Raw genomic sequence first — 14,041 nt, forward strand, 5'->3', positions numbered from 1 at the left:
AGGAGCGTGGCAGACAGAGGACGGATACAAGCATCTTGTGAGGTTACTGCCGATGATGAGCAGTCCATTCATTTAGTCTCCCCACTGCTTAAAAAAGCTGGCGCTGTGGCGAAGGCCAAGCTGTGAAAATATGTGAGCAAGCAAAATAAATCCCACCTTATGCCCCGAGGTGCTGTCAGGTGCGTGTGTGGGGTGTGGGGGTCAGTCGGTGGGCTTCTGTGTTTGCTCTAGCAGAGGATAAAAAAGGTTTAACCTGGGAGGTTTCTCACAGCACCACAAAACCCAAATGTGTATTTACAGAGGTCAGAAAGGACAAGAAAGAGAGGAGAGGATAGAGAATCTGTTCTGATTGAACCTGTGTGTGTGTGTGTGTGTGTGTGTGTGTGTGTGTGTGTGTGTGTGTGTGTGTGTGTGTGTGTGTGTGAAAGGGCGTTGTATGTGAGACGTGTAAATAGGTAGGACTGTAGCCCAGTAAATGTGACACTCTATTAAAGACACTGTACAAGGAAACGGACACCTGGGAATGTTTTCTGGTTTCCCACAACGCACCAGTAAAAAACACTTCTCACTCTGATGAGAGAATGTCTAGAGACAGAGTTCAGTTTGGGGCAAACTAAGAACAGCTGTGCTGAGAGAATATGTGGACGTATGTAACTGAAAGAGGAAGAATTGATGTGGTTCATTTAATTTCTATGACCTGGCCTTCACCTGGGACCTGTGCCAAAAGCAGGAAGAGACTCATTATCATGATGAATCTAGCAGCCAGTGGCTGAGATAGGTTGGGCCCGTTTATAAGGTAGTGATGACACATTATTATCAGGTGAGAATTATTGTTCAAACAAGAACCCCTATATGATTATTACGTACACAAAAACCAACCAACATGTACACTGTATGTTGTGCTTCGTACACTTTTTCAACATTACTTCAGAAAGTGATAACACTTTTGGGGAGCCATGGTCCATAAAGGATAAGACACACAGTAATACTTCTACCTCTCCGACAAGATCGTTCTAACATCGTGTAGTATTCCTTCATCCATTTCTATTTTTGGTTGCAGAAGGTGTATATTTTCTGACAGTCACTTCACAAGAGGATGTAACACTGTTGGAAAGCCAGGGTGTATGACTTCGTGATCATACATACCTGTCCCTCTCCGACGTTGTGTGTGTCGATGACGGTGATTACTCCGGGGGCATGGGGGCTTCGGCGGGTGGTGCTGTGGGGGGTAACACCCTCCTCGTCGGGGGCGCCAGTGGGTAGAGTACCAGCTAGCTGGGTCACCACCTTTCCCACCATGGTGAGACCAGTCTTTAGGGTCTAACCAGAACGACAGGGGGAAGGGGGAGGGAGAGCGAGAGAGACGCATATAGAGAGGGGGGAGATGAGGAGAGAGAGGGGGGAGGTGGAGAATAGCAGGAAACAAACATCAGATTGGGCTCGTCGTCATAAAACAACTAGAGACACATAAAGAAGACACCAGTATGTCTGTGTTTGACTATGGGGAGCTGGGAGAGGAGTGTTGATCAATATAGAATGACTGTGTCTATGCATGACCATGACTGAGAGAGAGAGAGACGGCTATTTGCTCAATGCTAACAGCTGCTGCTGATCATGATGATGATGATGATGATGAGGAGTGCTGAAACAGCAGGAGCCGAGTGTCTGCCACCAGTCTCTCCTCCCCAGTCTCCCTCTCAGCCCTACACAGATCAATGGCTCCTGTTTGGACTAGCACTAAAACCTCACACTGCAGTGATTAGAAAACACATTAGTGTTGATCAATTAGGAGCCAAACGCCCTGTTTCATTATTGATGCAGCTCCGAGCAATTTACACACACCAGTGTGTTAGTGGGCTAGGTGGGGTCGCCAAGTGAGGGTGTGTGTGTGTGTGATGCATAGATCCAACAAATGCGAGGCGCCACGCGGTATTGACAGCGCTGCCTGGCCTGCATGCCCGATTAGGTTCTCCGGGGCCCCTTTGTGCTGACACACACACAGTACACTGACTCCATTAGCTCAGGACAGTGTAGCAGGGAGATAGACTCCACTTAAGCAGCACTATCCATTTCTCTGAGCCTGGCCTGGCCACAGAGGTGTGTTTGAGTCAGACACCCAGGCGAGGAGCCGCCACACTGATGAAGAGCATCACACAGTCAGACAATCAGCAGGTTTGCTTTATGTTTACATTCCAGTGATTAGTATGAGGAATAATAATAATAATAATAATAATAATAATAATATAGCTGGGATTATGCGCTGTTATAAAATGTTATTTCCTATAAAAGGCTAGGAAATACTCCCCCTTAGTGCTCCCTCTACACCCACTCTCGCCTTCCAAGTCTCTGGACAGAAGCACTTCGTCTGTGTCGCGTTGTAGACCGGAGGAGGGGAGGGCGGGGGTGAAAATATTGAGATTATAATATATAGTTCTCAATGGCGGCTGCAGACAATCCGTCTGCATATCGGGATGCCCTTAACCTCGTTTCCCCCTCCCTCCGCTAGCCAGGCTAACACTTTAGCGCTGCCGCCACTGCTCTTTTTGATGTATACCACCATTAGCAGCTAATGGGACTTTATCACGCTAGCCGTTAGCGCTCATTAAGGAGAGAGGGAGGGAGAGAGAGAGAGGGCGAGACCATGGGAATAACTCTGACCCGAGGGGTCTTCATAAATCAATTAGGGTTCCCCTTTGGGGGCCTGGATAAGACCGGAGACTGGAACCTTATGAGGAGAGTGCCGACCTAGGCTAGTAGCGCAGGTTAGCTTAGTCGCTACATCAACAGAGCGGAGGGGTATAAATTCAGCTTGGTATCAAAGGGCTTAGCGTTAGAGTAGCATAGCCTGGCGGTGCTCTCCAGCTGAGAGGACTATTACAGGGGCTGTGTCCCATATTGCAGTACAGTACACAGTACAGGATGGAACCCCCTACAGACACACAGGGACGATAGAAATTAGTTAAGATGCTCAGACTCTCAAGGCCTGTGTCTGGGTTATGATATATAGTCTCATAAAGGTGTCTGACTCACAGGGGAAAGCCAAGGTGGATCCTATATCACTTCTCAGAAATGTACAGATGATTTTATTACAACCACTGGGGTGGAGGGAGGTGTGAGTGTTTGTGTTTGACTTACTTTAGCAGCACTGATGACTGTAGCTGTGTAAGACTGGGCATTGTCCCCGCAGGCACCGCCTCGAGACTGGTGACACCGGATCAACTGGGGGGGCAGAGAGAGAGACAGATAAGAAACAGATTATTATCCTCCTCCTGCAGCTGAGGCCAACCAGGAACTGAATATGAGGGTCAGCACATTAAAAACCTCTCCTATCCCACTGTCTATTTCCTGGGATCCATCCATCCATCCCAGACCTACTCTATTCTTAAGGAACAGAGAAGCTTATAGTAGTCAGTGACCCATCTGTCAATTACTTGAGTGGCCGAGCGTAATCAGACAACTACCAGACACAATTATCCATTAAATGTATTGCAAGAGTGCGTAGAGTGGACTTGCTTTTGGAAAATACCAAAATCCTATTAAATGGACATAAAAAACCCTACATCTGTTGGTTTTCAGATGTTATCATTTCTAGTGGTCTCTTCTTGGAATGAGTTGTACTGAGAGATTAAAGAGCTAAAGTAAAAAATGAATTTGAGGATTGTAAATATGGTGTTGTGATAAGTACATCCGTGATGGATGGGTGTGTGTATATTCAGTGTGTGTGTGTGTCCTACCTTGTTCTCAGCGTAGGCTAGCCAGCGTCCTCCCAGTGCTATGGGGTTTAGGTTGGGGCCCGGACAGGGAAAGCAGCCTGAAACACAGGAGGAAACGTACAGTTATTGAAGGTGCAACCCATACCCTTCAGCCGCAGGACAAACTGGATACACAACTTGGGCTGACACAACACAGTCACACAAAAAACATTTGATATATACCAATCAAGGTGTAAAAATCATGCCCGTGTATCAACAACAACAAAAAAGCCTTTGGATTACCTAACTTCAACATGTTCCCTTTTAGAAGTTGTGAAACAGTGAATGCTGCTGTGGATATGTGCTTCAGGAGTCAGAGTTCCTCTCCTCCGAGAGTGGCTCGGTCTCTCTTAAAGCCTTAATGTGTTGGAGAGGGGAAAGTGGATCACTGTGTATGAGTGTGTGTGTGTGTGTGTGTGGGCTTGCTTGTTTTAGTAGTTCCCATAGGGATCACTGTGTCTGCCAGTCAATCAAGACAGGAGCCGTCCCCACTTTATTGGGTGCCACAGAATCCATTAGGTCATAATGTGGCTCTAAGTAAAAAGAAACACACTCAAAAGCTCAGCATAAATAAAAATGGACGTCAACACACATACAGAAGATAAGGACAAAAGGCCCATAAATTCACAAGCGGATCAGCTGTCAGTATAAACAAGAACAAATGTGTCCACCCACTCACACAGATGTTGATGTAAACAGTCATGTCACACTAGACATGATGATGAGTAGTAATTAACTAAATACAGGCACGCACGCACACACTGGAGTCAATGGCCACACAGCACCAGACCTGGGTTCAAAAACGTTATCTGTGCTTGATTAAGCTTGTCTGGCTTGATAGACCAACATATTAGTTCCAAAATATCCTACCCTGCCTGTCTGGCACCCCAGACGGACAGTTCTGCACAGCACATCCACCATCACACAGGATTCACCACGACTCACAAACATGTCTGTAAACAGAGAGGGAGTCATGATGGATACTGACTTAAATGCACGCAGAGAGCAACTAGGACAAATACGCTTGTTTGCACACACACACACACACACACACACACACACACACACACACACACACACCTCTATAAACGGACATAACAGTACAAATACACATCTCATATACAGACACGTACAAACACAAGCACACACACCAATATGAGGTCATGTGAGTGCATGGAGGCAAAGGGAGAGAGGTTTGGCTGACATAATGTACTGCTCAGGGTACAGATGAGATGGGGAGTCAGACAGTAATTTAGTGTTCAGAAGAGTCAAGGCTGGGAGGCGCGGGGTGAATAGGACTTGAGGTTAGCCACAATGCTACAGCCTTTTGTTGGCTCTCCAAGGCCGGGGGAGAACGACCCACTCAGCCCAGGCAGTGAGACAACATGTGTCTGACACATCCTGTGTGGAAAGAGGGGGAGGAGAGGAGAGAGGAAGAGAGAGAAAAGGAAGAGGAGAGGGAGAAGAGAGGACGATACAAGAGATTGTAAAAGAGAAAAGACATGAGAGAGGAGAGGAAGAAGAGGAAAGGACATAGAGAGAGAATAGAGGGAGAGAAGGGGAGATGGGAAAAGGCTGAGGTGAACAGAGGAAAGAAAATGCAGAGGGCTGAAGAAAGAAAGATGAAAACATTTGAGGGAGAAAAAGGGGAAACACCAACCCAAACCTCACATCCCCACACATACAGACCTACCTCATCCCCAGTCCACACCACTCTAAAGACAAGCAACAACTTAAAAAAAACCACATTACAGGACGCCTGTGTTGCTGCTCTTCCTCCCCAAAGACATCTCCATTTTACAAGGATGAATCATCATTAAGAGCGATTAACAGTGATTGACTATACTCATTGTCCTGTGGCCCTGCCAGCCAGACATGGAGAGGAAAGGCAGACCAGACAACACATTAAGAACATATTCTCCTAACAGCAGTTTGTTTACTGTCTGCAGACAGCAATGGCCTTGTTACAAAGAATGTTTCACGTCATCCTGCACTGTCCAGGGGTCATGTTCAGTTGGGCACAAATGAGTTAAACAACCCAATGAGCAGTCTTATTGTACTAGTACGATACCGCCCAGTTTCACTCCGTTTCAAAATGTTTTATCCCCTTCAGTGCCTTCTGAACACAACCTCGGTAGGTAGTGTAGCTGTATGATGTTGAGTTGTAAACATGCTATAAACACACTCAGAGATGTTGATATGTGCTAAGCTACCAGAGGGACTCCAGCATGCACTACCATTAAGTTTCAGTTAAACAGTTTAGACCTGTTTCAAAGACTAGTTCGAAACGTTGTGCTCCTTGAGGAGGCATGGTGGTTTGTGAATGGTGGGGTAAACGCTGCCAGTACCTGTCTTCAGTTGGTTGTTTGGGCTAGGTGATACCAGCATGACAGACCTGTTTGTCTTCTGGTGATGGGATGTTTGTGTGGAAATGCTGATGTGTTACGTGACTGGGCTGGCTCTGTGTGTTGGTGCTACTGGCTATATAACTGTTAGTGGGTGGCTATATAGCTTCAGTGTTCTCACAGATGTACACAGAGATCGACACAGGACAGAGCATCTGTTCCAAGATGATATGTTCATTGATTTCACTGAAGAGTAGATGCATCTGTGAGTACTAATAACTGTATCCACTGGTCTAGTGTGTGTGTGTGTGTACGTGTATACCGTATGTGTGCGAGTGACAGTGCATGCATGCGTGTGTGTGATCGTGGTGATAAGAATAGTGTGTGTGTGTGTGTGTGTGTGTGTGTGTATCGGCAGGATAGAACAGCGGCGTCTGGTAAGACAAGGGGTGGCGGACTATGTATTTTTGTAAATAACAGCTGGTGAACAATATCTAATAAAGTCTCGAGGTTTTGCTCGGCTGAGGTAGAGTATCTCACTTTCACCTGTATTAATCGTAGCTGTCTACATACCACCACAGACTGATGCTGACACTAAGACCGCACTCAATGAGCTGTAAACCGCCATAAGCAAACAGGAAAACGCTCTTCCAGAGGCTGCGCTCCTAGTGGCCGGGGACTTAAATGCAGGGAAACTTAAATTTGTCTTATCAAATTTCTAGCAGCATGTTAAATGTGCAACCAAAGGGAAAAAAATAAAATAAAATAAAATTTAATAGAAAAATAAAAACTCTAGACCACCTTTACTCCACATGAAGAGACACATACAAAGCTCTCCCTCACCCTCCATTTGGCAAATCTGACCATAATTCTATACTCCTGATTCCTGCTTAGAAGCAAAAATTAAAGCAGGAAGCACCAGTGACTCGATCAATAAACAATTTGTCAGATGAAGCAGATGCTAAGCTAAAGGACTGTTTTTCTAGCACAGACTGGAATATGTTCCGGGATTCCTCCGATGGCATTGAGGAGTACACTACATAAGTCATTGGCTTCATTAATAAGTGCATTGATGACGTCGTCCCCAAAGTGACTGTACGTACAGTTGAAGTCGGAAGTTTACATACACCTTAGCCAAACACATTTAAACTCAGTTTTTCACAATTCCTGACATTTAATCCTAGTAAAAATTCCCTGTCTTAGGTCTGTTAGGATCACCACTTTATTTTAAGAATGTGAAATGTCAGAATAATAGTAGAGAGAATGATTTATTTCGGCTTGTATTTCTTTCATCACTTTCCCAGTGGGTCAGAAGTTTACATACACTCAATTAGTATTTGGTAGCATTGCCTTTAAATTGTTTAACTTGGGTCAAACGTTCCTGGTAGCCTTCCACAAGCTTCCCACAATAAGTGTAACTGAGTCAGGTTGGTAGCCCTCCTTGCTCACACACGCTTTTTCAGTTCTGCCCACACATTATCTGTAGAATTGAGATCAAGGCATTGTGATGGCCATTCCAATACCTTGACTTTGTTGTCCTTAAGCCATTTTGCCACAACTTTGGAAGTATGCTTGGGGTCATTGTCCATTTGGAAGACCCATTGGCAACCAAGATTTAACTTCCTGACTGATGACTTGAGATGCTGCTTCAATATATCCACATCATTTTTCTGCCTCATGATGCCATCTATTTTGTGAAGTGCACCAGTCCCTCCTGCAGCAAAGCACCTCCACAACATGATGCTGCCACCCCCGTGATTCACGGTTGGGACGGTGTTCTTCGGCTTGCAAGCCTCCCCCTTTTCCCTCCAAACATAACGATGGTCATTATGGCCAAAATGTTCTATTTTTGTTTCATCAGACCAGAGGACATTTCTCCAAAAAGTAAAATCTTTGTCTCCATGTGCAGTTGCAAACCGTAGTATTGCCTTTTTATGGCGGTTTTGGAGCAATGGCTTCTTCCTTGCTGAGCGGCCTTTCAGGTTATGTTGACATAGGACAAGTTTTACTGTGGATATAGACACTTTTGTACATGTTTCCTCCAGCATCTTCACAAGGTCTTTTACTGTTGTTTTGGGATTGATTTGCACTTTTCGCACCAAAGTACATTCATCTCTAGGAGACAGAACGCGTCTCTTTCCTGAGCGGTATGACAGCTGTGTGGTCCCATGGTGTTTATACTTGCGTACTATTGTTTGTACAGATGAACGTGGTACCTTCAGGCATTTGGAAATTGCTCCCAAGGATGAACCAGACTTGTGGAGGTCTACAATTTTGTTTCAGAGGTCTTGGCTGATTTCTTTTGATTTTCCCATGATGTCAAGCATAGAGGCACTGAGTTTGAAGGAAGGCCTTGAAATACATCCACAGGTACACCTCCAATTGACTCAGATGTTAATTAGCCTATCAGAAGCGTCTAAAGCTATGACATCATGTTCTGGTATTTTCCAAGCTGTTTAAAGGCACAGTCAACTTAGTGTATGTAAACTTCTGACCCACTGGAATTGTGATACAGTGAAATAATCTGTCTGTAAACAATTGTTGGAAAATGTACTTGTGTCATGCACAAAGTAGATGTCCTAACCGACTTGCCAAAACTATAGTTTGTTAACAAGAAATTGGTGGAGTGGTTGAAAAACAAGTTAATGACTCCAACCTAAGTGTATGTAAACTTCCAACTTCAACTGTACATACCCAACCAGAAGCCATGGACTACAGGCAACATCTGCACTGAGCTACAGGAAAGAGCTGCTGCTTTCAAGGAGCTGGACTCTAACCCCGAAGCTTATCAAAAATCCCGCTATGCCTTCTGACAAACCATCAAACAGGCAAAGCGTCAATACGGGACAAAGATCGAATCGTACTACACCGGCTCTGACGCTCGCCGGATGCGGCAGAGCTTACAAATCATTTCAGACTACAAAGGGAAGCACAGCCGAGAGCTGCCCAGTGACACAAGCCTACCAGACAAGCTAAACTACTTCAATGCTTGCTTCGAGGCAAATAACACTGAAAGATGCATGAGAGCACCATCTGTTCCAAAAGACTGAGATCATGCTCTCCGCAGCCGATGTGAGTAAGGCCTTAAAACAGGTCAACATTCACAAGGCCGCAGAGCCAGACGGATTACCAGGATGTGTACTGTGAGCATGCGCTGACCAACTGGCAAGTGTCTTCACTGACATTTTCAACCTCTCCCTGTCTGAGTCTGTAATACCAACATGTATTAAGCAGCCACCATAGTCCCTGTGCCCAAGAACACTAAGGTAAATGATTGCCTGCCTAAATGACTACCGACCCGTAGTACTCACGTCTTTAGCCATGAAATGCTTTGAAAGGCCGGTCATGGCTCACAACACCATTATCTCAGAAACCCTAGACCCACTCCAATTTGCATACCGCCCTAACAGAACCACAGATGATGCAATCTCTATTGCACTCCACACTGCCCTTTCCTACCTGGACAAAAGGTAGGAAATTCTCACATCTATGTGAGAATGCTATTCATTGACTACAGCTGAGCGTTTAACACCATAGTGCCTCTAAACTCAATTTTTATTTATTTATTTCACCTTTAATTAACCAGGTGGGCCGCGACATGGCCAAGATAAAGCAAAGCGACAAAGACAACAACACAGAGTTACACATGGGATAAACAAACGTACAGCCAATAACACAATATTACAAATGTAGGAAGATTAGGGAGGTAAGGAAATAAATAGGCCATAGAGGCAAAATAATTACAATTTAGCATTAACACTGGAGTGATAGATGTGCAAGTAGAGAAACTGGGGTGCAAAAGAGCAGAAATAACTAAATAACAACATGGGGATGATGTAGTTGGGTGTGCTATTTACAGATGGGCTGTGTACAGGTACAGTGATCAGTAAGCAGGTCTGACAGCTGATGCTTACAGTGAGGGACATAAATATCCAGCTTCAGTGACTTTTGCAATTCGTTCCAGTCATTGGCAGCAGAGAACTGAAAGGAAAGACGGCAAAACGAGGTGTTGGCTTTGGGGATGCCAGTGAAATCTACCTGCTAGAGCGCGTGCTACCGGTGGGTGTTGCTATGGTGACCAGTGAGCTGAGATAAGGCAGGGCTTTTCCTAGCAAAGACTTATAGATGACCTGAAGCCAGTGGGTTTGGCGACGAATATGAAGCGAGGGCCAGCCAACGAGAGCATACAGGTCGCAGTGGTGGGTAGATTATGGGGCTTTGTTGACAAAATGGATGGCACTGTGATAGACTGCATCCAATTTGCTGAGTGGAGTGTTGGAGGCTATTTTGTAAATGACATCGCCAAAGTCAAGGATCGGAAGGACAGTCAGTTTTACGAGGGTATGTTTGGCAGCATGAGTGAAGGAGGCTTTATTGCAAAATAGGAAGCTGATTCTAGATTTAATTTTGGATTGGAGATGCTTAATGTGAGTCAGGAAGGAGAGTTTACAGTCTAACCAGACACCTAGGATATTTGTAGTTGTCCACATATTCTAAGTCAGAACCGTCCGGAGCAGTGATGCTAGTCGGGCAGGCGGGTGTGGGCAGCAATCAGTTGAAGAGCATGCAATTTAGATTTACTAGCTTTTAATAGCAGTTGGAGGCGACAGAAGGAATGTTTGATGGCATTGAAGCTCGTTTGGAGGTTTGTTAACACAGTGTCCAAAGAAGGGCCAGATGTATACAGAATGGTGTCGTCTGCATAGAGGTGGATCAGAGAATCACCAGCAGCAAGAGCGACATCATTGATATATAAAAAGAAAAGAGTTGGCCCGAAAATTGAACCCTGTGGCACGCCCATAGAGACTGCCAGAAGTCCTGACAACAGGCCCTCCGATAAGCTAAGGACCCTGGGACTAAACACCTCCCTCTGCAACTGGATCCTGGACTTCCTGACAGGCTGCCCCCAGGTGGTAAGGGTAGGTAACAACACATCCGCCACACTGATCCTCCACACAGGGGCCCCTCAGGGATGTGTGCTCAGTCCCCTCCTGTACTCCATGTTCACTCATGACTGTACGGCCAGGCACGACTCCAACACCATCATTAAGTTTGCCAATGACAACAGTGGTAGGCCTGATCACTGACAACAACGAAACAGCCTATAGGGAGAAAGTCAGAGACCGGGCCGGGTGGTGCCAGGACAACAACCTCTCCCTTAACGTGATCAAGACAAAGGAGATGATTGTGGACTACAGGAAAAGGAGGACCGAGCACGCCCCCATTCTCATCGGCGGGGCAGTAGTGGAGCAGGTTGAGAGCTTCAAGTTCCTTGGTGTCCACATCAACAACAAACTAAAAATTGAGCAAACACACCAAGACATTGGTGAAGATGGCATGACAAAATGTATTCCCCCTCAGGAGACTGAAAAGATTTGGCATGGGTCCTCAGATCCTCCAAAGGTTCTACAGCTACACCATAGAGAGCATCCTGACTGGTTGCATCACTGCCTGGTATGGCAACTGGTTGGCATCTGACCGCAAGGCACTACACAGGGTAGTGCGTATGGTCCAGTACATCACTTCCTGCCATCCAGGACCTCTATACCAGGTGGTGTCAGAGGAAGGCCCTACAAATTGTCGAAGACTCCAGCCACAATAGTCATAGACTGTTCTCTCTGCTACCACATGGCAAGCGGTACCGGAGCGCCAAGTCCAGGTCCAAGAGGCTTCTAAACAGCTTCTACCCCCCTCTGATACTCTCTGTTGTTATCTATGCATAGTCACTTTAATAACTCTACCTACACTACCGGTCAAAGGTTTTAGAAAACCTACTCATTCAAGGATTTTTCTTTATTTTTTACTATTTTCTACATTGCAGAATAACAGTGAAGATATCAAAACTATGTAATAACACCTATAGAATGAAGTAGTAACCAAAAAAGTGTGAAACAAATCACAATATTTTATATTTGAGATTCTTCAAATAGCCACCCTTTGCCTAGAGTGTGCAAAGCTGTCATCAAGGCATTCTGTCAACCAGCTTCATGAGTTAGTCACCAGGAATGCATTTCAATTAACAGGTGTGCCTTGTTAATTTGTGGATTTTTTTTAGCCAATCAATTGTGTTGTGACAACACTGATTGGCTGATCACTGACAACGACAAAACAGCCTATAGGGAGAAAGTCAGAGACCGGGCCGCAAGAAATAGGGCCGCAAGAAATAGAACCCTTGTAATGAAACGGAAATTTTACCATTTTGAATGATTGGACAGGAATTTAGCCTGTAAAAATGATTGTTGAGAATTTTCTTCCAGTTTGAGAGCCACATAAAATAAAATGAACAGGGAGGGAAGGACAGAGCGAATAGGGAAAATTAACAGAACAGAGAATAATAGTGGGCATACAGAAGATAGCCCTATTTGGTAAAAGACCAAGTCCATATTATGGCAAGAATAGCTCAAATAAGTAAAGAGAAATGACAGTCCATCATTACTTTAAGACATGAAGGTCAGTCAATATGGAAAATTTCAAGAAATTTGAACATTTCTTCAAGTGCAGTCGCAAAAACCATCAAGCGCTATGATGAAACCGGCTCTCATGAGAATCGGGAACAAGGCCCTATTCCCTATATAGTAGAGGTTGACCGATTATGATTTTTTTTTTAACGCCGATACCGATACCGATTATTGGAGGGCCCCAAAAAAAAGCTGATACCGATTAAAAATCGGCCAATTTTTTTTATTTGTAATAATGACAATTACAACAATACTGAATGAACACTTATTTTAACTTAATATAATACATCAATAAAATCAATTTAGCCTCAAATAAATAATGAAACATGTTCAATTTGGTTTAAATAATGCATAAGCAAAGTGTTGGAGAAGAAAGTAAAAGTGCAATATGTGCCATGTAAGAAAGCTTACGGTTATGTTCCTTGCTCAGAACATGAGAACATATGAAAGCTGGTGGTTCCTTTTAACATGAGTCTTCAATATTCCCAGGTAAGAAGTTTTAGGTTGTAGTTATTATAGGAATTATAGGACTATTTCTCTCTATACGATTTGTATTTCATATACCTTGACTATTGGATGTTCTTATAGGCACTTTAGTATTGCCAGTGTAACAGTATAGCTTCCGTCCCTCTCCTCGCTCCTACCTGGGCTTAAACCAGGAACACATCGACAACAGCCACCCTCGAAGCAGCGTTACCCATGCAGAGCAAGGGGAAACAACTACTCCAAGTCTCAGAGCGAGTGACGTTTGAAACGCTATTAGCGCGCACCCCGCTAACTAGCTAGCCATTTCACATCGGTTACACCAGCCTAATCTCGGGAGTTGATAGGCTTGAAGTCATAAACAGCGCAATGCTTGAAGCACAGCGAAGAGCTGCTGGCAAAACGCACGAAAGTACTGTTTGAATGACTGCTTACGAGCCTGCTGCCTACCACCGCTCAGTCAGACTGCTCTATCAAATCATAGAATTAATTATAATATAATAAACATCCCTAAGTCTAAATATTCCTGTTACATTGCACAACCTTCAATGTTATGTCATAATTACGTAAATTCTGGCAAATTAGTTCGCAACAAGCCAGGCGGCCCAAACTGTTGCATATACCCTGACTCTGCATGCAATGAACGCAAGAGAAGTGACACAATTTCACCTGGTTAATATTGCCTGCTAACCTGGATTTCTTTTAGCAAATATGCAGGTTTAAAAATATATACTTCTATGTATTGATTTTAAGAAAGGCATTGATGTTTATGGTTAGGTACAGTCGTGCAACGATTGTGCTTTTTTCGCAAATGCGCTTTTGTTAAATCATCCCCCGTTTGGCGAAGTCGGCTGTCTTTGTTAGGAAGAAATAGTCTTCACAGTTCGCAACGAGCCAGGCGGCCCAAACTGCTGCGTATACCCTGACTCTGTTGCAAGAGAAGTGACACATTTTCCCTAGTTAAAAGAAATTCATGTTAGCAGGCAATATTAACTAAATATGC

At 44.5% G+C, this 14,041-nt stretch overlaps 1 protein-coding gene across 6 annotated transcripts in view; it reads right to left on the bottom strand.

The window, feature by feature from the left end:
* Positions 1-14,041, bottom strand: part of LOC115206262 (breast carcinoma-amplified sequence 3-like) — a 356,706-nt gene that overhangs the window by 305,221 nt on the left and 37,444 nt on the right. For 5 of the 6 annotated variants that reach the window (XM_029773022.1, XM_029773019.1, XM_029773021.1 and 2 more), the window contains exons 10-12: positions 3,735-3,811; positions 3,136-3,219; positions 1,147-1,320 (exon numbers count right to left, since the gene is read on the bottom strand). In XM_029773022.1, coding sequence (XP_029628882.1) covers positions 1,147-1,320; positions 3,136-3,219; positions 3,735-3,811 — 335 coding nt within the window. The remainder of the gene's footprint in view (positions 1-1,146; positions 1,321-3,135; positions 3,220-3,734; positions 3,812-14,041) is intronic. The other variant, XM_029773020.1, reaches the window with a different exon arrangement.

This window comes from Salmo trutta, chromosome 13 (genome assembly GCF_901001165.1).
Source record: "Salmo trutta chromosome 13, fSalTru1.1, whole genome shotgun sequence".
NCBI lineage: Eukaryota > Metazoa > Chordata > Actinopteri > Salmoniformes > Salmonidae > Salmo > Salmo trutta.